This window comes from Heliangelus exortis, chromosome 16 (genome assembly GCF_036169615.1).
Source record: "Heliangelus exortis chromosome 16, bHelExo1.hap1, whole genome shotgun sequence".
NCBI classification, from domain to species: Eukaryota; Metazoa; Chordata; class Aves; order Apodiformes; family Trochilidae; genus Heliangelus; species Heliangelus exortis.
Genome location: NC_092437.1, coordinates 2,485,125 through 2,510,188, shown reverse-complemented (window position 1 = coordinate 2,510,188; position 25,064 = coordinate 2,485,125). Strand labels below are relative to the sequence as shown.

The 25,064-nt window shown below is 43.4% G+C and overlaps 1 protein-coding gene across 5 annotated transcripts in view; it reads right to left on the bottom strand.

Annotated features, from left to right (window-relative positions):
* RTEL1 (regulator of telomere elongation helicase 1) overlaps positions 1-24,146 on the bottom strand; it is a 32,287-nt gene extending 8,141 nt beyond the window's left edge. For 2 of the 5 annotated variants that reach the window (XM_071759416.1, XM_071759418.1), the window contains exons 1-30: positions 23,994-24,133; positions 23,172-23,364; positions 22,731-22,824; positions 22,205-22,286; positions 21,620-21,680; positions 21,306-21,381; positions 21,119-21,203; positions 20,381-20,446; positions 18,516-18,669; positions 18,125-18,163; positions 17,826-17,904; positions 17,270-17,367; positions 16,336-16,391; positions 15,548-15,622; positions 14,876-14,957; positions 12,440-12,572; positions 12,164-12,277; positions 11,331-11,371; positions 10,378-10,463; positions 9,626-9,703; positions 9,054-9,131; positions 8,021-8,164; positions 7,477-7,592; positions 6,596-6,719; positions 5,368-5,527; positions 3,658-3,806; positions 2,932-3,027; positions 1,304-1,514; positions 860-997; positions 252-368 (exon numbers count right to left, since the gene is read on the bottom strand). In XM_071759416.1, coding sequence (XP_071615517.1) covers positions 252-368; positions 860-997; positions 1,304-1,514; positions 2,932-3,027; positions 3,658-3,806; positions 5,368-5,527; positions 6,596-6,719; positions 7,477-7,592; positions 8,021-8,164; positions 9,054-9,131; positions 9,626-9,703; positions 10,378-10,463; positions 11,331-11,371; positions 12,164-12,277; positions 12,440-12,572; positions 14,876-14,957; positions 15,548-15,622; positions 16,336-16,391; positions 17,270-17,367; positions 17,826-17,904; positions 18,125-18,163; positions 18,516-18,669; positions 20,381-20,446; positions 21,119-21,203; positions 21,306-21,381; positions 21,620-21,680; positions 22,205-22,286; positions 22,731-22,824; positions 23,172-23,364; positions 23,994-24,095 — 3,127 coding nt within the window. In that variant the 5' untranslated portion in view covers positions 24,096-24,133. Of the gene's footprint in view, positions 1-251; positions 369-859; positions 998-1,303; positions 1,515-2,931; positions 3,028-3,657; positions 3,807-5,367; positions 5,528-6,595; positions 6,720-7,476; positions 7,593-8,020; positions 8,165-9,053; positions 9,132-9,625; positions 9,704-10,377; positions 10,464-11,330; positions 11,372-12,163; positions 12,278-12,439; positions 12,573-14,875; positions 14,958-15,547; positions 15,623-16,335; positions 16,392-17,269; positions 17,368-17,825; positions 17,905-18,124; positions 18,164-18,515; positions 18,670-20,380; positions 20,447-21,118; positions 21,204-21,305; positions 21,382-21,619; positions 21,681-22,204; positions 22,287-22,730; positions 22,825-23,171; positions 23,365-23,993 lie in introns of all 5 variants that reach the window. The other 3 variants (XM_071759420.1, XM_071759419.1, XM_071759417.1) reach the window with 3 other exon arrangements.
* Positions 24,147-25,064: the final 918 nt, after the last annotated feature.

The following is a 25,064-nucleotide window of genomic DNA, read 5'->3' as shown; positions in this document are numbered from 1 at the left end:
CCTCACTGATGTGTGCCAGGACAAGCTCTAGGGCAAACCTCTGGCTTTAGTTGGTTTCTTTTATATCCACCCTGACCCATCTATTGGCTTTTCTGCTCCCCTTGCTGAAAATTCTCAATTACCATCACTCCTACCTACAGAGAGTGAGCCACTCTGCTAGGGGAACACAAAACCATGGGGTTCCACCTTAGGAATGAAATAAAACATACATTTCTTACTGGGATTGTGTTTTTATTGAACATGAAGGGTACCTGCACTATTCAGTCCTGTTGTCAAGTGCAATCCTCCATGGTTCAGGTGGAGTCCAGGGTTTAGCTGAGCAGAGGAGTCCTTTGAGGGGGCAATTTTCTGCTGACTCTGGTTTTCTTCTGTTAAATCAAACCAGTCCATTAACAATGAATTTGGGGAAGAATGAACACAGAACAGTGCACTTCAAAGTATGTCATTGTGTGCTGAAAACACCTGACATAACACAAATAGCTGTGTTTCTCTGATAAGGGGATGAGTGAACACTGATTTTTTTTTTTTTAGGACTTGATTGTTCCAGGGATTCAATGACTTCACAAGCTCTATTCACAATTCTGGTGGCACTACGTGGGCAGCAGAGAAAACAAACACAATGTTTTTAAATCCACAGACTAGAGTCATTATTTAAACAGAGCTGCAAAATCCCCTTTTGAAATAAAAGGGCATGGTTACTAACCATGCAGTAACTGCCCTGGGAGGGCAGGCAAGAGGATCACACAGAGCAAAGACTTAGCTCAATATGGATTAAATTAAATTGCTTTCCACCTTTGCAGTTTTAATTCTTAGATGCACCCAACTGCCTGCACAGTGCTGAATGAAAAAAACTCCTCACCTATCTTCTTGGCAAGTTTTTCTCTCTCTTCTCTCAGGAGGCTGTGCTCAGGTTTGTAGCCACAGCCCAGCCCAGTCAGACTGCAACATGCTTCATCAAACTGCTTTTTATGTTGAGGTCGAACAAATTGGTAAAATCCTTTCATTAGAGAGAGGGAAGAGAGGAAAAAAAGTTAGGAAAGTATCAGTTCCACAACTGGCAATAAATGCCACAGAAATGCACAATGGCAGGACTCCTGTGTCAGGTAATGTGCTAAATAACTTCAAATTTAAATGCCACTATGTAGTATTTATACAATAAAATATATAATTTATAAAATACATAATTTATACAGTATCAAGTGGTGAATGTTAATGATTAGCATCCTGATAGAGCTGCACCTCAAGCCTACAACACCTCTAGCTAAGGCAAAGTTCACATGCTACAAATAAAAAGCTCCCAGACCTCGTAACAAGCTGTGCTTTTTTTCATCCTCTATAAAAAGGGAGCTCATTTGAGATAACATTGTCTGGAAGTCATCTGTCTTCTTGTAGTGCTGCAGAGCCTTGGAGAAGAGATCATAGTTCTGCTGGCTCAGGGTCTCCTTCACTGTTGCAATGTACAGCATTGCCCTGGCCTTCTTTGGCTCTGCTGCCTCTGCCTTCTGCTCAGCTTCCTGGGAAGACAGAAGAGTTTTCAGTGGGTGTGTGGCTGGAGGAATTGCTCTCACACCAATCCAGGTGGCAGAAATATATTTACAGTTCTGCCAAGGCACAGAACTAGAAGATGCTGCCAGCTACCAGGTCTCCTGCACTGATGGGAGTTATTCCCACACCCCTGTGGGATTTCCCAAAAAAGAAACAGCTCCAGAACAGCTCCAGTGGCACAGAACAAACACAGCTCTAACCAACCTACCTCCTGGGAACGTCCAGTGAACTGGAAAGCAGGACTCTGCAGCAGGAGGTACAAGGAACAGAAGGTGTCTGAGGGTTCTGGTTCCCCTGAGACATTTCTGGGAGTCACTCCTCACACATGACCAAGCCAGGTTACCCCTCACACTGGGAAACATTCTACAAATCACAAGCAGCAGGGCCTTGACAAAGCTTCAGAACAACCCTTCCTTTGGGACAGTGACAGTGACAACGACCCCTGAGGCACAGCTACCCTGGTAGTTTCTCCAGCTGATTATTACACAGATTTCCAAACCATGGATCCCTCTGTCAGAAGAGAGATGCTGCCCACTTTCTCTGCTGACCAGCCCAGCTGCCTCAGAGGAACATTCCTAGGGGAGGCAGCCAAGTGTCATTGCATATTCCATTCTGAGGAGAAGGTTTAAGAAGAGAAATGACATTTACTGCTAACCTTGAGGGCTTGGGCTGACTCCCCAGGACATCAGATGGCAGCAAACTGCAAACAAACTGCAGTGAACCTGCTCCCTTCTCACACCTTGGATATTGCTGGATCCAGGATCAGTGACTTCAGGATCAGGTTTGTTTGCTGGGTGACTGGAGTCTGACAGTCAGGACACTGCCCTGGGCAACTACTGGCACACAGCATCACCAATTCACATGAATTTATTGTGACTCTGGCTGCATAATGAGATAACTGAGTTTGGCCACAGGGCTACAGACCAGTGCCCAACTACAACACATCACACTGCAATGCCCCACCACGTGTGGGCTTAGGATGGGATGGCTTCCCCAAACTAAACTGGTCAGCTTGACCACTGGAGGCTCTGATGATCACTGTGGGGCCCTTCCAAATGCACTATTTTATTCTAATAAAAAAGAATGAAACCATCTACCACACCTGATCAAGGGGAGAAGATGTTGGCAAGGTAGTCAAGGCCAAAACCCAATTCTTTTCACCTACTAACCCTACCTGGACCTGTGCTTAATGGGGTCTGTGATGTCTAGATTTGAGGAAGAGCTTGACAGAACTAGATTTCAGATGTGCATTAATGAATATTTACAATTTGGAGAAAAAAAAAAGATAAGTGCTCTGCCATCAGTCATCTGTCTGCCTGCAAAACTGGAATTCAAATTATAACAGTCTGCAGATCAAAAGGATGACACAGACATGACAACACATACTGAATTGCTGATGAGCTTAATTTTCTTCCTGCCACCTTTCTGCTCATCTGTTAATCTCTTCTCATACTGAAGGGAAAGTGTTGACAGTCGATGTGCCTGTGAAGATTAGAAGGAAAAGAAGAAAGGTCCAAAAAAATACTTTTCAAAGTTATTGTCCATTCCATTTAGTCATTTCCAGCAGTAATTGTTACCCCAGTTTGTGACACTGCTCAAGAAAGCAAAACAAGTCACTGCAACAGTGCCTGGGCCCTGCTTAACAGCAGTCTCCAATATTAGATCAAACCAGCAAAAACCACTTTACAATCACCCAAGTAACAGCAGAAACAGCAGAAACAGCAGAATGGATTTCCTCTGAAAGTGCAATCTAATTCATAAACCCCTCCCCTTTGTTAAATTCAGTCTCTAGCCATACACCAAGTGCTGACACAGGTCACACAGGGGGAAGCTTCTGCCAAGCTCTTGATCAGAGCAACTTGCCCTCCAGAGAGCTGACTTCCAGGAATTCACATGGTCAGCAGCTGCACCATGTCCACACCTGGTGGTTATCCAGTGGAATGGGGAAAGGAAACCCTTTGATTAAACTGAATGATGAGAACTTGTGGTTACCAGTGCTGATTACAGTTTTTCTTGAAGGTTTGAACTGGTCCTCTGAAATCCATGCCAAACTCACCTTGCTTTGGAGCAAATTACTGACAAGCCAGCACTTTGCCAAGCCACTGCCATTACCTTCTCCTCTCCTGCCAAGTCATTTTCCTCCTCTGCATCCTCACTGCTCTTCTCATTGTGCTCCAGTGCCTCCAGGAGCCCAACACTCTGTCTTCTGGGTGAGACCAGCTCCTGCTCATATTCCCTGCAGAGGCTGGATGCTCCATTTGCTGCCAAGAGCAGAACACAGATGACAAGTTAACACTCCATGTTCTCTCTTGCATTTTTCTTGACTTAGTATTACACCTCAAAATCTTTCGTGGCAGTCCACAAAGATGTGTTGCTCTATTTCATCTTCCCCATCTGGCAAAATTGCATTATATGACTTAGTGAGAAGTTTGATTTGGCCAACACTGCTCAAGCATTTTGTTACCACAGCCTGGTGGAGGCTTCTCAAACTTCTCCTTAAGTGATGGACATATTTAATCTCAAAAAGGCTCAGGCTCAATGGAAAAGAAGCCTTACTGCAGCAGTTGTCTGTCTTTAACTACTTTAGTTTTATGGATTTCCCCAAAACTGAGTCTTTAAGATATTCTGGCACAAAATAGGATTTATTACTTTTAAACAGAACAAGTGTTTTTTAAAGCCTACAATTCTCACAGCATCAATGCCTGTAACACACAGTCACCCCCAGGGCCCAGGAACACACACTCTCCCTAACCAGGATCCAGGTATATTTTATTTTAAATATAAGAATTCAGAGCTGTAAGTAGTGCTGTCAGTATCTGTTTGCTACTTCTAAAAGGCATTCTCTTCAAAATCTATTTCCACATTATTATGAAATTACTTCAACAGTGGGTTACCAGGAAAATCCACGATGTTAAGAAGAATGGAAGCACATGGAGCTAAAAAAACCCAGCACAAGAAGCTCCTTATCCACAACTCTGATTCCAGGTGCATTTTGGTGTTGCAGATAATGCACTGTGACTGCAAACACACTTCAGAGGAGGCAGCACAGCTACTGCCCTTCACCTCCAGCCATACATTCCAGCCCATCCTGTGGGATTATCCATCTCAGTCACGTGGATGAAAGGGAAATTGCTTCAGCAAGTTCCTCTGCTTGCTCTGCATTGGCACAAAGATGGATCCAAACCAAGGGAAGAAGCAGAAGTGCATGGCTGGAACTGGAGTCCCAAGTAAACCCTTCCAACAACCACCTGCAGTCACACTGGATGAGAGGTGATGTCAAATCCCCCTCCCCCTCAGGCACAACTGTTCTGGAACCACAGCTTTAAACACAGCTTCACTGTTCTGCCCCAGAACAGCAAGCAATTCAGAGAGCAACATCCTGAAGGAATATTTGATGTGAGATATACACTTTGGCACTGGCTAACCAGAAATGTTTAAACACTGTTTTGTTCCAAGGTCAATGTCCCCTTTCTGTTTCCTTTATCAGATTTCTGTCTAAGAGTCATTTATACCACAGGATGGAAGAAAGACATATGAAAATAGTGCTAGTCAGAAAGAGACTTCTAATTCTTATTATTTAAACTATTTATGATATTCCACCACACTCCTCCTGTTTTGCAGGACACTTTTTCAGACCTCATCTGCCTCTTTGCCCTACAGTTGCAGCTGGTTCCCCCATCTTTTTCATGCTGAGCTATGTCCCCTCTAATCAGTTTTATATTGGTCTTTGAGCTCTCTTTGCTTTCTCTCCCATTCCAGTTTCTCTGTCCTCTTGCTCCTCCTTTTCTCATTTCAGCTTCAAACAAAAGTGTGAGGACCAACACCTACCTTTCCTTTTCCTCTTCAAACTGGGAACATGATCATCCAAGTTTTTGGCTTTTTTCAAGGAGAGGATCTGCTCTGATGAAGTAGCTGGTGCCTCATTGTTTTCCTCCAGGGAACCAGCAGAGCCAGGAGGGCACCGTGGCAGGGGGGGGGGCATCTGCAAGGAGTTTACAAAGTGTTGCAGTGGGCAAAAGGTACTCTGCCATTCCCTCTGCCACCAAAACCCTCAACAACCCAAAGACATCCCCCCCTTTTCCACAGATAACCCCTGACAGCAAGGCTGTTACACAATCTGCAGTCACATACTTCTAACAAAAAGGATCAGCCAGCTAGGAGGTGACACAGAGAGATGAGGTGCAGCAAGGCCCAGCTCTAAGTGACCTGGGTAGCAGAAAAAAGGCCATGACCCAGCTGAGGAACAATTCCTTCCCAACACTGTCCCTGCCAGACAGCTGCTTCTGGCAAAGCACACTGGGCTGTGGGTCTTGTTCCCCACAAAACTCATTTGTGATCAGAAAATACCATCAAGTTATGCAGTATCACCCATCTCTATCATTATTTTCAACAACCAGTACTTGGCTAAAGCTTCTTCCAGAAAGTCATCCAAAGCTGTATGTGAAATTTTAAGTGTTTATTTTAATCTTAACCTCCATTCTGGGAACAAAGAATTCCCCTTTCTGGCTTCCAGACCATTTCTTGTTATGACTTTCTGCAGTCAATCAGCAAGTTAATCCCCAGTATTACTTTTTAAAATCAAGGAACTATTACTGAGGAAACAAAAATGCTTCTTACTGCTAAGAAAGAAGCAGATTTGGTAAAACTGACCCAGTAACCATGGCTGTGTCTGTCTCACTCCTCATACCACCCAGCCTAGATTTAAAAGTGTGGATTTGATACACCCTCTCCCTGAGGGTGAGGCAGAAAGCTTCTTGATATCAACATCAGTATTTGCACATCACCCAAGGTCTGTTTATTCAGAAGGACTGGAAAAGAAAGTTATTTTTGTGACCTAAGCTCACAAGTTACAGAGCATGACAACACATCCTGCCCCAGCTCCCTCCTGGAGAAGGATGAGGGAGATCTTTCCTTTCCAGTAAAGCTTCCAGTGACAAGAAGTGACAAGTGACTCTGCCACATCTTTCACTTGCCTTAGTATTCCTGCTTTCCAACACTCCTGATAATAAATAAAGCCAAACCCAAACCAACAAATGCTGAAGGCACTTACAATGTCTTGAGCCACACGGAAGAAGAGGGAGACACTTCTGACTGCATGCCCAAAATTGTCATAAACACTGACATAGGGCCTGACCCAGGAGGGCAGCTTGGCTCTGACATCAGCAGTTGTGAACCTGGGTTGGAAAAGGAGAGAATGATTTGTCAGCTTGGGCTCCATCAATTACAGAAACACCAGGTCAGGGTCCAAAAGGAAAAGAGAGGAGCAGCAAGACAAGGCAAGGCTGAAGCAGTGCAGTAAATTTAAAATGCTTTGCTCTAGAGAAAAGGGTTCTGCTGGTACCGTGTACCACACAATCAGCCAATTCCCAACTTGAGTCCATAAAATCTTCCACTGTGCAACAGCAATGCTGAACTGTGCCATCCTCAGGGCTCCCTGTCAAGCCTCAGCATTGAAGGCTGTCAATTAAATTCATATTGCTCATTATAAAAGAATTATATCCACGGCTATTAACATGCAGTTGGTATTATGCTGCTGAAACAATGAAATCTTTCCTCATTTTCATCCTCCTCCTCCTCTCAAACAAACTGCAGTGCTGGTGACCACCTTCTCAAATCAAAGGCTGAGACAATGCAAGCCTGTAAATTATCATCACATCATTTCCATCACATCATAACTGACTTATTCTGCATCAATACCATCACTGCCTTCCTGCTGCCCCAGACAATATATTCTGGCAGCAAAGGATAACAAACCAGGTGATTTCTGAAAGTTCAGTTTTTCATGGGCCGTTATATAAAACAATTTAACTACACACAAACCACAGCACCCCCCAAACAGCAACATCAGAGCATTTTCACATAAAACATCAACCCCCCTGTTGGGATTTGAAGGTGTTGCTGTGTGTTGGTGTTCTGGGGCCAAGGTGTCACCTGTGGTCACAGAGGAAGATGGCCCCGTAGTCCTGGCGGTGCCGGATGACTCTGCCAATGGCCTGGTTGACAGCCCGGGCAGCTTGCTGGCTGTACCACTCACGTCCAGATAAGTACTGCAGGAGGGGGCAGAAAGAATGAACATCATTCAGCAGGTCAAAATGCACTCTCTGTGCTCTACAGTCACTGCTTTTTTTCCTAAAGAAATGAAAAAATAAACGTGTCCGGCAAATACTGAGGAATCTCTCGGGAAAGCAGGAGCAGGTGGAGGGGAGGATCACACCTGACTTATGGTGCTCAAAATCTCAAGCAGCAACATCCAATTGCTGTTTAGTGGATGAGGCACTGACAGCCTCATGGGTACAACAGACCAACTGTATTACTTAAGGCCAACAGCTACCCTGCAAGACAATAATCTAAATTTATAACATCATTCATCCTCATGCCTGAAGCAATAGGGGAAAAAAACCCAAGCACAAACCCAAACAAGACACAAGAACCCCAGAAAAGCAGTGAAAAGCAGTGAAAAGCTGCCCAGCAGTACCTGTGCACCTGCACCACTTTTTCTCATTTCATCCAGGAACTGCATCTTCAGCATGACTCTGGGCTCCAGACGAGGAGGAAATGGAAGCCCAGTGATGATGACTCCACGTCCATTGATGTCAGCAAAGTCCAAGCCCTCACTGGCCTGAAGAGACAGAGACTTCCATTACCAACAGGATTTGAAGTGACATTTCAGAGCAATTCAGCAGTTATTGGCTTTTTTTTCCTCATCAAATCAAATCCCTAGCCAAGTGCAGTTTATGAATAGTTTCAGCTACATTATTTTTGCTTTAATTACCAGGACTTTTTAAGTTTGCTTTTTTCTCTACTGAGCCCTGACAAAGCACACCCAGCCAACAGCAAAATTGCCTGTGTCTTAATCCTGAACAAGCTGAAGAGCTGTATTCAGAAATATATTAATGCCAGTCAGCATCTCTGGGTAAACCTCCAGGCCCTGAATTGTTAACCAGACACAATCAGCAAATCTTCTTTACAGTGAGAAGAATCATTTCAAACCAAGAAAGGAAATCTGCTCAGAACCCACCAGACTGTAATTCATATGGGGAAAAGAATAAAATCAGAGTCAAACAGCACCAGAAACATAAATGAAAGGTCACCAAATGTGTCCAGGGGACCTGAAGTTAATGTAAATTTTTTAAAGCTGAGCAATACTTCTGGATTTCAGCAATGTTGTTTCACCTGAAAAATGCTTAAAAATGTTTCTTTGAGCTCTCCTCCAAAACACTTGTTCTCATCTAATGGGATGAGCTTCCAGGGAGCAGCCAAGAGGAAATGCAGGTATGATGTTCACCCCTTTACAGAGCTCAGATCCATCCCTTTAATAAAATCAGGAATGAGTAACATGGAAACTTGACACAATTTTGAAAAGGCTCTCAGGCATCCTACTTGCCTTGTTGGGTTTTTTTGACCCACATATAACTACAGTGCCATAACAGGAGTGTACTGAAATCCAGAATGTTTTTTTTTTATCAACTTATCTGCTCTCAGGTGAAACAAATGCTCAGTTACCTTACCTTGCCCCGACACACTGCCAAAAAAGCAGCTCCATTGGACTTAGGACAGACAACTTTATCATAGTAGGCACCCATTACCTAAAAGATAAACCAGTTTAAGCAGGAGCATGAATGATACACATCCTTTGCATATGCATAAATAAAACCTTCTCTACCCACATTTCAGTTGTATACCCAAGATCTCAAATGTGATTACAGTGGCTTAGTATAATTTTTTTTATTTATTACTAACTGCAGATGGGAAAAGCCATTTGCTTAGCAAAATTCTTATGTTATTGGGAAATCTAGAACACATCTGGGTGAACGGAAAAGATTAATGTCAGATATTTCTGATGAGAAGGTAAAATATGGACTGGCCTGTGCTTCTGCAGAACTTTGACTAAAACAGGGAAACCAGGGAAGCAGTTCCAGGATATTAGTTGGTCTAAGAAGCAAACAGATGACACTGCACACTTCCTTACCATCCAAAGCACAACAAACTGGGAAAAAGTGTCCCACAGAACATTAAAAGATGGTGCTGCTGAAGGGACAGCTTTCTCCCACCTGTTACTCAGCAAGAGCAACCAACCAACCTCTGCAAAGCTTCCTTTGTTCCGGGGCTCCACAAACATTGGCTTCACCTCTTCAATCCTTTTAGCAAAGTCGTGCTCCTGTTCGAGAGAGGAGGAACAGAAACAGCTCCATCAAACCAGAATGCACCTTCCAGAGGTCACCATGGACTTCTCCAGCACAGTCTGTGTCTCCTGCCATGGAAAGAGCACTGTCTGCAGCTGGTGCAGCCCAGACACCCTCCAGCCAGCAGAGCCATCCTTTCCCCTTCCAACCTGCAACTTTCCAGTGCTCACTTCCCAGTGTGATTCCCACTTTTGAGGAGGAGGAGCATTAAAACCAGACCCATATCCCAAGTCTCTCTAGGGACACACAAACCAAGAGCACAGCAGCTACAAGAGTTACAGTTGCAACAGTCAGAAATTAAAAATAAAAGATAAATGCTCAAGCAGGGATTTTTTTTTTTCCCCCTTAAGAGCTGAAACACTTTGGCCAGTGATAATTTGGTGGCTGAACAAAGAGAAGTCTGGTGAAATTAAATGAGCTCTGAGATCAGATGAGATAATGTATTATGATTCTTTTGGGTTTGTTTTCTCCACCATTGCATTTTGCTGTATTGTGATAGAAATAAAAGCAGCCTGACCTGGGTTTTTACTTCCCATATTTTACAATTCACTTACTAGCAAAGAGTTTTTAATCAGCATGGTTGGAGAGCATAAGTACAAACTGACATGTGCAGCCAAACCAGCAAATAAAGACAGAGCAATTAACATACTCTCCAGTATTCCAGGCTCTTATCCATGACAGGATATGATGGGAAGAACACCAGGAGTCCATGAGGTACAACTCGTACCAGGTTACCTGTAACAAGACAGGGAAGTGTCTGGCCAGAGGCATTTTCCTGGAGTGCAGATTGCAGAGGAAAAATAAACTAACAGTGCCAGTTCCCCCCCAAAAATCTTTTCTGCTTTCTCAACATGAATGCTCAGGCATTGGAAGTTGTTCCTTTTATTTAAATCATTCCAGTAACATCAAAGTGTAAACTTTAATATAGATGTGTAATTAATGTGGTGGTAACAGGATAAAGGATTGGAAGAGTTATGCCAAATTGTACAGATAAGAGACACAACAAACTGTCCCCTTCCCCCTTGACACAGTAGGATTTATTTTTAGATTATTTTTCCCACTCTGCAGTTAACTCTGCAGTTTTCCCACACTGCAGTCTTAACATTCAAAGCAAAGGATGAGGTAAAAATTTTTGTGGTTTTGTTGTTTGTTACATTCTAGTCAAACAGTACACTGAGAAAACATTAATCTGATATTTTGTGAAAGCATTTTCTTAATACCACCTTTCAGCCCAAGCTGAACACCTGGGAGCACTCTCCATTTCCTCCAAATATTTCTTGATTCAACGTTCCCTTCAAATTTTCCCTCAGCCAAGCTACAGGTTCACTCATGTTAAATTTCTGTCATTCCATTCCATTTGTCAAACATAGACAATATTGAAAATATTAAACCAAGGACTCACACTTCTTCCTGTCCCCAGTTCCAGCAGCCAGCTGCTGAGCAAGCAGAAGCATCCAAACCCAGAGAGTTTCATACTCTGGCAGGAAATGCAATCCTTTACACCTTTCTCTGCTTTATATCTGCTTTGGTATTTCTCCTTCTAGGAGATTTCTAAAAATCCCATGCAACAAGTCATTTCTGACATCCACACACCTCACTTACCAATTGTTTTCCCCAGGGATGATAAATAATCCTCTGAAAACCTACGAAGAAGAAAAAAAAGTACCACAATTGTATTTCCTTTGCTATGTTTTTCATCCATGCTGACTTGCTCTGATATTCCCCTCAAACAGCAATTCCATATTCCCACTGCCCTCCTTCCCAGGGCTCTCACTCATCACAAGAGTAGCAATACCTTGACTACCCCTTGCTATTAAATATTCTATAGAATATATATTTTAATATATATTTTATTCTATAAATATATTAAATTATTCTTACTATTAAATATTTTTACTATTAAACTATCAGCACTGAAGATGATCTAAACTTCAATATTAGCAGAACCTAAAAATGGGCAACCACAGGAATTTTATGATAAATACCAACAATGCAAGGGTGCAAGTTCTGCCAGAAAAGGCTGCAGGTGCTGCCAAGTGTGACTAACCTTACAGCTATTTAAACTAATTATTGATGAATTAGGTGTGGTGAGGCCTCAGGGGCTAGAAAACTCAATTTGGTTACTATGGTTATTTATCTGTTGCACAAATCTCCTAAATCACTTTTGCTCTGACTGTTATACAATGAGCAGGATTCAGCTGTCACTTCCAGCCCTCTCATGCCTTTATGTTTCTTCATTTCTTAGTGCCCTGTACTTTTCCTAGGAAATTATGCAGGGATAAAAAGGGAAGCTATCTATCTTGGTAAGAGCTACAGGAACACTGGGATCACCACAGAGAGGTTGTCAAAACACAGCAAACACTGTGAATTCCCTTCCTTCAAAAAAAAAAAAAAAAAACAGGTGTCTAGGCCTTAGGGGGGTGGAATTTGGTTACCTTCTTTCATAAGTAGAAGTAAGCACAGCTCCATCAGGTCCTTTAGGGATGATCCCAACCCAGAGCTGGTGCTTCTCAATCACATGAGGATTCTCCAGGCGAACAGGGAAAGGGCTAAAGAGACACAGCAGGAAGATCCCAGTCATGCTCATTATAGGATTCCATGATTCCCTACTGGCTACCCAGTCCCAAACGCTCAAAAATCACCAGATAAAACCTAAAAATCACAAAGCAGATTTTTCATTTTCAGTGCTGTTCACATCTCTGGGTACTCACATCTGCATTTCCATGGTAAAGGATGAGAGGGGGGAGAGGGTCCCACTGGTGAGGATGATTGTCCTCACTCCCTGTCGAACCAGCTCCTGCATGCTGTGGCCAGGGCTGAAGCACCAATAGCTCAAGGTCTTTCCTGGGGCAAACAAAGAGAAAACAGCAAGATGTCTGTAAGAGGAAAAATCAGAATCTCTCAGTAGCACAGAGCAGGCTGCAGCCAAAGCTGTGGCAGTGAAAGAGCCAGAATCTGAAGCTGCAGTCCCAGATGAGTGGGATGTCCTGCTGTGGTCCCTCCCTGATTTCATTCCTATGAAAACACAAAATTTACAAGGGCATTTTTTAGTTTACAAAGTTTACAAGGTCATTGCTTGCCCTCCCTAAGTAGGTGATACATTTATTCAGAAGATGGTTATAGGAAAAACAGAACATGAGATCTTTTGTTGACTTGGAACAGGTTGGGGGAGCAGATCAAACCCACTGCATGGGCCCTGCTGCCAAGGACAAATGGAAGGGGGAAAATGCTAGAACTGCAAAAAACTGGGATGAAGGATGAGTAACTTACAAATGATGAATAAGTTGATGAATAAGTTACAAAAAAGATACTGGCAGCCCCTGCTCTTGCTTGAAAAGAGAAGAAAATCTCTCCTCAGGAATGGCCAGTGGCTACAACCCTCTCACCTGAGCTTCCCATTTCCCCCCAGTCAAGTACCAAACCTTTCAACTTCTGCTCAAACATTCATTTTTAAAGCTTTGCATTATTTCTATACAATCTCCCATACTTGATCAGCCTTGTAGGGCCTCTGCCAGCAACTTGCTGCTCTGCTGCATAGGTAGTTACAAACACTGTTTTTATTTGAAAACTCAAGTGTATCAATGTCTTCTAAATTACAAAAGAGCTGTGTGACTGCTTTGTATTGATTTTCTGTATAAATCCTCCAGATGATGCAATAAATATGAAGTGCTTGTATTAGCCTTTTCCTGCACACATATTTAGCAAAATCTACTTAGAATTATTCCTGTAACTTTAAGCTCCAATCGAGCAATACCTCAGGAAAACAGTGATACTTCCAGATCACCAAACAGCACATTTCTGTTCAGGAACAGAACTTGCTTTGTGGAAACACTTAAGGGGACATCAGATGCAAACTCACAGAATTTGTGGAAACTCATTCTCTGAGGTTTTCCTTAAGAAAAGTTATTCTATGAAACAAATATTTACATTCTCAAGAACACTTAACCAAGTAATAAAGTAGATAGTTATGAGGCAAGTTGTTTACAAAGATCCTTGGAGAGTACTCTGTTAAAACTTAGGTAAAGGGATCTGCATGTCTTTAATCAGAAAATGGTTTTGTTTCCACCTAGCTGTATTTATTAAAAAACAAATAAAGCTCTGAGAAAGACTGAATGTTGAAGTTCAGCAAAGCCAAGCTGAGTGCTGCTTTATGGGAGGCTTAGAATAAACCTTTGATTCAGAAGCCAAGTTTCTTTTCTTCTAAATATGTTGCTTTGAAGAGTGGTTGTACACTGAGGCAAGTTTTAGACATCAGCTCCTGCAGAGTATAAGGAGCAAAATAGGTGGTAGGAGGGAGACAAGAAAAAAGAGAAGTCTCAGTTGGACAAGAGCTGAAAGTATAGTTGAGACTGAAACTACCAGGAAGTGCCAACATGTCCTGAAGATTTCAGAGTTGTTAAAAAAAAAAAAAAAAAGTTGTATCTCAGAGAAGGTGACAGTGCCCTGAGGCTGTACCTGGGTAAGAATTCACATCCTCGAGCACTGTTTTCTGGCACATCACAAGAATCTCCACTACAGAGCTCCAGAATGAGCCAAACACAAACATATACATATATATATATATATATATATATATAGAGAGAGAGAGAGAGAGAGAGAGAGAGAGCTCCATACCAGTAATTTCAGAGATTAAAAATTTTCATGGAATTTATTTCTATAATGCCTCTGGCACCCATTTTCAGATTCATACCTGTACAAGAATCTCCTTCTTGTCAAAGCTAGTTCCAGCTGTAGCAACACTTTGTGTTTAAGAGCACAGCTACACAGAGGGATGTGGCTGACTTGAGAATATACCAGAAACATACCAGAAACCTCAATGGAAGCCCTGAAGGAAACCCAAGGGTTTCCTACTCTTGGGCTGAAGATTTTCTCTGCCCCAGTAAAAGCCAGAGGTCCAAGATTTTCTTTTACTGGAATAATTCCACCAGCAGAACTCCAGCAGTGCACAAAGCAGCACCAGTACCAGAATGTTTTAAGATAAAATGGGTTCACTCAACATCCTACAACAGCATTCCAAAATTCACCTGCTCACAAACATGAAGCCTGGGATGTCTCCAATTCTTTTTGCTTATTTGACTCAGAAAGGAGCAGCTGAGCAGTTTTCACTCCAGCTTTTCCATGAGCTCCCCCAGGACTAAATCCTGTACCTTGGCTTTTTGCAGATGATGAATTCCAGAGGTCTGTCCTTTGTTTCTTCTTCTGGTTGCTGTTATCCAGGTGAATGTGTACCTGAGGGAAAGTAACCAGCAACATTTCTAGAGACAGCTACAGAAATGAACTTGCACTTCATCCCTCCAAAGAGCTGACCCACATGAGGAGCAGGTAATGGGATGGATGCCACTCCCACAGTGTTAGCAAGGTCACACTAACTCCTGGCTTTGCTATTTAATTTCTAGTTTTTCATAACATTAGGACTAACAAGAACTCCACCACCATTTAGCCAGCCCCTTTGAGCCCATTTATGGGAGCAGCTTTTCATGGGAGCCCAGTTGCTTGGGTATTGTCCCCCAGAATAAAGCAGACAGACTAGAAGCAGATATTTTGTTAGAAACACTTCCTTCATCTGGGAAGAAAAATCTTTTTTTTATCTAGAAAAAGATCTGTTCCTAAAATTCATTAGAGCCTCACAGCCCACCAGGCCCAAACTCTAAATAAATTATAAGGCCCACAGCTACTTTGGTGTTTTTATTTCCCTGGAAGACTTTCTAAACCTTCTCTGTAATTTGCTCCACTACCCACATTCCTCTGAGTCTTGGCCACACAGAGCACAGACACTAAATGTCAGCAAGGAAAAATGTAGAATATGAAGCATCCAATACCTTGTAAAATTTAGATACTGACTGATGTGGCACAAAACCTGTGGAGCCTTCTGGAGGATCAATGCTGAACACTGTCTGGAAAAGGGATGTAAACAAAGGGAAAGATTTAACAACTGCTTCCAGAAAAATCCCAGAGCCATATGGTTAGCAGGAATTGCTCTCACTGACCCAGAAATTCAAGCCAGTGTTTAAATCCATTGAGGCTATACTAATGACAGCATTATTCACACTGCTCAGGACTTCTGCCTGGGAATAAACACACAATGTGCTCATTAGATCAAAAAGAGTCACAACTGAGTGTAAAAGAACTTCTTGAATTACCTCAGTTTAAAATGTTTGCCATGATGCCCTACACTAATAATACTCTTAGGAAAGAATAACAAATTATTTTACAGACACCTTAAATTAATAATTACACCAAAAAATAAAGTTACATTATCTCTTGCTTGTTTTACTCCCTTAGCCTGTCCTGTTACTTCATGAGAACATCTCATACTCTCAAGCACTGCAGCTAGAAAATAAACAGCTCAATAATGCAGCTCCATCTGGTGGAGATTATAACCAAATTTAAATCAAGTCTCTCCAAAAGGGGACCTCAAAACTATAAATTAACAGTCTGGGTAAAGATCAAACCAGAGCATCCCATTAGACAGCAGCTCTCTCCTCAGAGCCTCACTGACTTCCAACACTGCACCAATAAGATTAAAATGGATCTAATGTCTCCCTGTATTCATTTCAACCAATTTTCTACCCTTCAGGTGTAGATAGAAGCAGCTTAAATTATTTACCTGGATAATATCTGAGAGCTTATGCAATCCAGATGTATTGACAAATATCCCAGGACCTGGGGAGAACATTGGGTTTACAACACAAATCCACATCCCCTGGTACATGAAAGGCACAAAACTCTGAGCACAATGACTTGAAAATATTGTCTGAAGCAAAGAAATTATTAAGTGTTTCATCACCATGTGAGATGCAAGGAGAAAACACAAAAGCAGCATTCCAAAGCAGGCTCCATGGCTTTGGGGAGCTTTGGAGGCAATTACATACATTTAAGGCTCTTCTCCATTTAAAAATTGGAAAGGGAGTAATTCAAACAAAGATAAGAATGTTTGAACTGTTTGGTTCCCTTTCCAAACTCCCACAGCTATTATTGGTCTCATGAAAAACAAATAAACAAATAAAAAACAGAAAAATGACAACAGGGTGAGCTCACTCTCCTCAAGGCTGAGCAGTCCCCAGGTAAGAACTAAATCATTTTCTTAGCAGATGCACAAGTTGGAGATTTTTCTTTGCAAAGGCAACTTAAGAAGAAGATGCTGACTCAGAGTAAAGCAGAAGTTTGTGAAATCAAGGGAAAAAACCTAAACATGTGATGTGATTCCTAACATTCATGTTTTATTATTTAATGACCAGGGAAGAATTCAAGACACTGAGAGAGGCAGCAGCAAACTGCCAGCAAGCTCCACCCCACAGTTCTTCTGGTTTTGAAGAAAAACAGCAAAAACCATATTTTTGTCTGTAAAAATCCTCTACATGTGCATGTGTGTTTCTACATGTATTCTGCCAGACACTCAAGTTTTGACACAAAATGGTTCCTAAAACTACTTCTGCTGTAGAACAGACAGCAAGTCTTATTAAAAAAAAAAAAAGAAAAACAAAAATTACCTACATTGCAGAGAAAATTGTGAGTGAAACAAGGAACAAATTTACACTTACGGCTTGAAAGAAACTGTAAAATCTGCTCTAGTGACTCCAAGAGAGAGGATTTGGTCTGGAATGTTATTTGGGCCTTTGCAAACAGCTCAAAGATGTAGCTGGAAATCACAAAGAAAAAGCATGAGTGGGAATACAGCACAAATAATCAGATGGACACAATTACTGTTACTCTTTTATAACAACAATTTCACCATCTAGCAGCAAAACATGTTCCTGTCTCCAAGATAAGGAAAAATTTACAGGAATAAAAAAGTATTTAGTTGTAGATGACAGAGAGAATACTGACCATATTCTGCACATTTTCCATGACTTCTCTACCCATGCAATACCCACTGATTTGGAAACAGATCCAGCACAGGATTTTCCACTCCTGAAACACTTTCTTTTTAAAGTTCTGCTAGAAATTATGATTACTACAAAAAGGGAAACCCAAAACCTTGAATTAATACTATTGCCAGACACTGGAATAGTGGTTCCAATCCTAACAGCTGGCTCACTTTCACCCAGGCCAGGAATTTGCTTTAAGATGTAAATGTATTTGTGAGAAGTAATTTACCTTCCCTCTCTGGTGACTCCACTGTCATTGGGGGGCAGCTCCACTGCATCAATTGCACTTTCCAGCTGAAGAAGAATTTCTTTGAGACAACCAAGAGGGAAAAAAAGTTCAAAATCTCTCCTCTGGTTAGGTAAAAACTGTAACTAAACATTCTACAAAATTCTCTGAGAAGACAACTTCAGCTTCCATTAATTTCTGTTATGAGCAAACTCTACAGACACACAAGTTATACCTGTTGACCTTTTGCAACTCTTTCAACAAACTTTCAACAACAGAAAAAAAAACCCCAAGCCCCTTACTTTTTATCTTTGCTATATCTTCCAGTTCCATGTTCAGCCCTGTCAAAGAAAGAAAAGATTTCAGAGAGGCAGTGTCATGTCTGTTCCATTCCTAATTCCTTCCTGGCTTTTCAGAAATTAAGCCAGGAAATTTCAGAATTAATTATTAATTATTAATTAATTATTAATTAACCCATTAATTTCAGAAATTAAGGGTATGAAAGCCAGAACATACACCTTCTGTATTCCCCTCACTCTGCTCTTTCATGACTCCTCATGGTTTGGCCAAATCTTTTCCTGTTTCATCTGGCAGTGACTACTAATTAATCATCATTTATCCACTAATGAGAGTAAATTTTCCAGAAGCTGACAGGATGAGCTACTGGCAGTGGAGCAGTGGTTGTCAGCCCACCTGAAGTGGCCAGCTCCATATGGAATTCTGCATGGATTTCATTCTGCTGCACCACTTTGGCTTCTTCTTCCAGCACTGAGTCCACAGCCTCCAGGGCTGAAGCCAAGTCATAGGGGCTCAAGTCAAAGGAAGAGGATTCCTCACACAGCTTCTCCTGGAACAGAAGGAAGGGAGGGAAGTGGCACTGGTCACTGGGATGTTCAAGTCCAGAAGACCTGGAGTGATTTCATTTCTATCTCCACCTCAGGCCAGAAGAGGTTTTATAACCACATAAAGACTCTGACTGTCACCAGGCATCCTTTTTCCTGAAATGTGGAGCTGTTTGCTGCTTCTTTCAGCAACACCCTGCCACTCCCACCTAGCAGATCAGTGTCACTAAGATCCCTCTTGTTTTTAACAGGTGTCACCCCCTCTGTATTCTTCATCTTTTAAATTTTGGTTTTTCTTGACATCCTTTTGTTTCACCAGTGCAGTTGCCAAATGCTGCAAATCCAAGTGGCATTTTTTTTAAGTTAGGAAATCAGTTTATTCTTCAGAGGAGCCACTTCTCAGTCCCTCTCACACTTGTGGGAAATACTGACATCCCTGTAACCACTCCTACAAGGACATGGTCCCAGCCCCTCATGATCTTGCATTCTGAGATGGGGGCAGAGAGGCAAAAAAGGAAAAGGGGCCATGAGAAAAACAAAATGCATATTATTCATATGCAAAATTTGGGCCAAAATGTCTACCAGAACAATTATTATTATAGAAATAGAAGAAAACATACTAGCTTTCTTTAAAAAAAAAAATGGTTTGAATATTCAAAAAGTTTGATAAAAATCTTTATGACCTTGGAAAAAAAAAGAAGTTTTATATTGCTTTGTCATGGATTTTTCATTCACAAAAAGAAGCACTTTCCCTGAGGAATGGAAAGAAGTAGTGAGGCCCACAAAAAATTTGCAATAGCTGTGACAAAACCTGCTCTACAGAAAAACTGTTGAGCTTGCTGCATGTGTAACCAATCTAACCAGAAAGAACTCACGTTTCTTTCAGAGTAATTGTTAAGTTTCCACATAATAACCTGGAACAGAGTGCACTGTGAGAGTGCTGTTGGCAAGTGAGGCACTCTAGAATAACTCTTCTGGCTAACTCTGGATGTAGGCATAAATGAATATTTTTAGGAGACTACAAAGAGAAAAGAAAGAAAAAAAATCAAATAACTATGACTGTATTCCTAGCCATTTTTCAACAGAAAACAGAGATTTTTCTGATGAACAGAACTCCCTCTTGCCAAGCCCAACACACCCTCCAGTGGCCTCTTTACTGAAAGAATGTGGAATCAGAAAACAAACGGTCCAGCTGCTTAGCAGAAATCCCACTGGGATGTTGTGGCAGAAAAAAGGGACAGATTCAGCTGTTCCTTTGCATTTCATCATTTAAGCAAAAGGGCTGCAGCTTCAAGCCAGCTAAGAGGAAAATCTTTTTTTATTGTCTGTGGCTTTTTTTTATTTTTCCTATTTTCTCTGTGACTGAAGACTTGCAAATATTACAAGACTCACATTTGCCACCTACTACTCTTGGACAACTCATGCAGCTGAGCAGCAAGGATCCTGGGGAGAACCCTTCAAGCAAGGCAAGGAGTGTCCTCAGGAATGTGGAGATCCACAGAGGAGGAAACTCTCAGCTTGCAGAAACAACAGCAGTGCCATCCATCCAACCCCAAAGCTTCAGGTGCCACAGACACAGGAAATATTTGTGATAAATAAGCATTAACCACTGAGACAGCTGAGTTCAGGCTTCACCAGCTGTTTGTAGCAGAGCACTGGGCTCCTGCTCCCTTTGGGGGATGTTTGGGGAATGGCAAGAGAGCAGAAAGGACTCACCACGTTGTGAGCTTCATCCAGGATCACCACAGTCCCCTTCAGGTCCAGGTTGTGTGCTCTGCGGCTCTGAAGGGGAAGAAAAAAACCATGGGAATGGCCAAAAAATTCAGAGAAATATACAGAAACTGGGTTTGAAGCAGATTTAGGGTTTCATTTTGAATTCTGAAATGTTTTTGACAGAGAAAACAGCAAGTAATCACTGTGGCTACCTAGTATATAAATTACTGTTTTTTCTCTGGAAAAGAAAGTGATAAAATGCACCAAGTAAAAGTTTATGGAGGCTGCAGCTGGCACTGGAATAAAGAAAAACCCCACAGCTGTTCCAGAGGAGGATACACAAGTTATCAGAATTAATTTCAGTCTGATTTAACTTTCAAAGCCAGCAATTATTTCCAAGAGAGAAACAAATGCAGCTCAGAGCACACACAGAAAACCTGTGCACCATCTGACTGGAGACTTGGATGCAGGAGGTGAACATCACCAGACAAGGGCATCACTTGCTGCAAAACCACAAAGAAAAATAACAAAGAAACCCCCAAAAATTCTTAACTGTGAGGAAGAATTTACAGAAAAACAAACATGAAATGGGAGCCTCTGTGGTTCTGCATTTGAACTGGGTTTTGCTTAGTTCTGCAGCACACCACACACTGCTCACTTGTTTTTCACAGCTTATCCACTAAAAGCCAATAAAAAATAAACAGAGGGACAATTGCATTTCAAAGCAGAGATATACATTACCTTTGAGTCTAGTAAATAGTTGTAAGGCATAAAAATAATATCTGCTTGCTGCTTCAGGCTTCGAGACAGATAATAAGGACAAGTTCTGTTTAAAAAAAAAAAAAAAAAAAGCACAAATTATGAAGTAACTCCACTTTGATCACCATTTTTCTGTGAGGGGGAGGAAGGGGAGAGGGGAAACGTTTACCTGTGCTTGTTTCCATTTTTAACCAAGTCTTCAATATCCATGATTGAGTCAGTCAGTTCTTTCTCTGTACTCTTTTCTGTGAGAAAACCCAACATTACAGCCACAGCCTCAGGTAAAAGGACCACAAAGATCTTCTTTTTGTTACCCCAGTGATCACAGCCACCTGCTTCTCAACATTCCATTCCTGAAACTCATCCATGCAGAGCAAACCACACACACAGGCAGACTCTGCCAACTCTTCCAAACTTCTCTACCTGCCCAGCAAATCCCTCCCTCTCCAAAGAAAAGGGTTTTATGCCCAGAGCCACACTCACCTTCCACGTTGTTGTAGAAGTGACAAGCACGAGCTGACACTTTCACCCTGCACATGTAGATCTGGAAGGCACAGAATATTTTAGCCCAGCTTCTCAAGCAGTGAAAAGCACATTTTGGGGTGAGGAGTAACACCAGCTGGAGAATAAATGCTAACCCCAGAGTTCTGCAGCTTTAAAATCATGTGTCCTTCTGCCCACCTGAAAAGTTTGGTTCTGTTTCAAGCAGCACCCACACCCAGAGGAAATTTGTTTGTGTTTTGCCACTGATGTTTTTTAAAGCATTAATCTTTGTTCTTGCAAGTCATACCAACAGGTCAATCAGCCCATGAAGCACTACTTGGAAATTATTGTTGCCCTTGAAAAAGACTTGAGTGGCAGATCAGCAACTCAGCTTCAAACCCTTAACTCCCTGCATGGCAAATCCTACCAGAGACACAGAATTAAAATTTGCCCTCACAGAACCAGAAACCTGAAGTTCTACTGCAGCCTCCAGTGCCACAATAATGCCAGAATTCAGAGTTACACCCCTGCCACAACAAATCCCCTCCACCTCCTCCCTGGGGACACACAGGGCTCTGTTCTCACCTGCATGTGGTTGCTCTCCTGCCTCTTCACGTCAGGGTGGATGCAAAGCTGATCCCTGGAACCCAGCACACAAACCTTTGGCCTGCTCCAACAGAGCAGAGAGAGCTGGTGTCAAACAGGAGGGAAGAAACAGGCAGAGTTGTACATGTTCACCTTGGGGAGCACTCAGGGGAAGGGAAAGGCTCAGGAGAAACAGGTGAGCCCAAAATAAAGATCTGAATCAGAAACAGTAACTCAAGGAATCAACCTTGTAAAGGCTGCCTGGGAGTTTAAGAAGTTTTGAAGTCAAGAACCAAAACCAGACCAAAATCAGGAAGTTCTGTGATCAAAGGGGGTAGGAGAAGCTGAGAACTCTGGAAGCAAAAAAAAAACAACCCCAAACAACCCACCAAGGAGCTCCAGGTTCCACCCAAGCACATTAATACCCATTTCACTGGATATCATTTTTTCATCCCTTGACCCACACAAATTAAACTAAACTGGACAGGTTTCTTTGCACAGCACCATTATCCTAAGTCACATTTACCTGTAGACTGTGTTCTTCAGCTCACTGATGACCTGTGTGAGCTGTGAGTGAGTTCTGGAGGCATAAATTATTTTAGGGATGTCGGTGTAATAAGCTGCCAAGTGGAGGAGAAAAAAGCAGAACCAGATTATTAGCAGAGAAAGAAGAACCAGAGATGCCATGAGGCTCCTTTCCCAGCTGGTACCAGGGTAACAGTTTGCCTTGCAGAGAGAGCAGGAAATTCTGTCACCCCAGTCCTCACACACACACACAATGAGCTAAACAAATTTCTGGTTTTCTAGAAATTCTGTAAAAATGTGTACAACACCTTTAAAAAGGTGTGAAACTGCTCCAGCTGCACAGCAGCCCCGTGGCCTTTTTAAGGCCATTCTGGTGACAAAAAGGAGAGGGAACAGCAAGTGTTTATCAACCTCCCTGAGCATAAAACCCTCCAGCCCTTACCTGGGGTGTCAGCATCGGGGGGGTCCCAGGAGGGGAGGGACCTCTCAGGGAACAGCTCTGCCCCCCCCAGCCTCTGGGAGATTTTCCTGGCAGAAATCCTGTCCTGGAGGTGCTCCCGCCAGGCCAGAGCAGAGCAGAGCAGGCACAGAGTCTTCCCCGTGCCCGTGGGGCTCTCCAGAATCCCATTCACCTTCTGGGGGGAGAGAAGGAGAAGAAAAAAAGGGGGGAAATGGGTCATTTCCAGGCTCAGCCAGAAGAGGTCTGGGAGCAGCCCGGGAGTTTCTCAGGAAAAAGGTGAATGGTCCCTGGGAAAATGCCCTGGGACTGACTGACTGACTGATAGACTGACTGACTGATTGATTGACTGACTGACTGACAGACAGACTGACTGACTGACAGGCTGACTGACAGACTGACTGACTGATTGACTGACTGATTGACTGACTGACTGACAGACTGACTGACTGACAGACTGACTGACTGACAGACTGACTGACAGACTGACTGACAGACTGACTGATTGACTGACTGACTGATTGACTGACTGACTGATTGACTGACTGACAGAGTGACTGACTGACAGAGTGACTGACTGACAGAGTGACTGACTGACAGAGTGACTGAGTGACTGACTGTCTAACAGACAGACTGACAGACTGACTGATTGACAGACCCACAGAACCCAAAACAGACCCAAAGAGCCCAAACGGACCCAAAGAGCCCAACCCGCCCCACAGAACTCAAACAGACCCACAGAACCCAAACGGACCCACAGAACCAAACGGACCCACAGAACCACCCCGCCCCACAGAACCCCCCAACCTTCTGCAGACACTCCAGCACCCTGCCCATGTAATCCTCCTGGCAGGGGTAGGGCTGGAAGGGGAAATCCACGGCGATGCCGTTCAGCGTTACCCGGGGCATGGCTGCACCTGCAGGGAAAGGGAAGCACAGAGCCCGGTACCGCCGCCAGCCCGGGAATGGGGCGGGAGAGACCGCGGAGGAACCGGGAGGAGGGAAGAGATCGGAACGCCGGAAAAACCCGGGTTCGCCTCACGCTTCGGGACGGGACGGACCCCGGCAGGAGCCTCTCGGTGTCCTGGGACCTCCCTCCGCGTCCCGGGACCCCCGGAAAGCTCCGGGAGCCCCCGCTCCCCCCTCACCGCCGTTCAGAATCCCCCGCCGCCGTGTCACGTGGTGCCGCACGCTGCGTCACTTCCGCCCGGGACTGTCGCGAGAGGTGCGGCGTTGCCCGGGCAACCGGGAGGGGCAGCGGTACCGGGGGATCCGGGCCTGGGCCTGGGCCGGGGGTTCGAGTTCGGGTTCGGAGGGGGGGCAACCAGTCCGCCTGGAATGTCACCGCTGTCTCCTGTGAGCGGCTGTGGAGCTCCGGAGGGCCCCGTTGAAGCGGGGACTGAATCCGGCGCGGTTTGGGCCCAGGAGGGCAGCGGGGGCCGGGCCTGAGGAGAGAAATGATTTATTAATGGTCCTGGTTCTGCCTGCGGGGTGGCAAAAGCAGCGTGCTGTGAGGTTGTTGCGGGAGGGATGCAGTTGGAGGAGGAAGGTGTAGGGACTGCACACTTGTGCTGTTGTTACAGTGATCACAGCCCCTGGTGCCATGGACATGGGGGTGGTGAGGAACAGCAAGAAGAGGATGGGGAAGGGGAAAGAAAGTCAGTGAGACACGGGGGTCAACATGACAACACATCTCCCATCACCCTTCTGCTTCCCCCCCCAAACCCCTCAGTCTGGCTCTGAGCAACCCCAAAGGGTGATCCCACATTAGATCTCCAAGTTCAATGGACAGACAGGGCTTATCTGGGTCCCCAAGTCCTGCAAAAAGACATTTTATGCAGTTATCTGAGGAAGAAGATGGGGAGGAACCTCTCACAC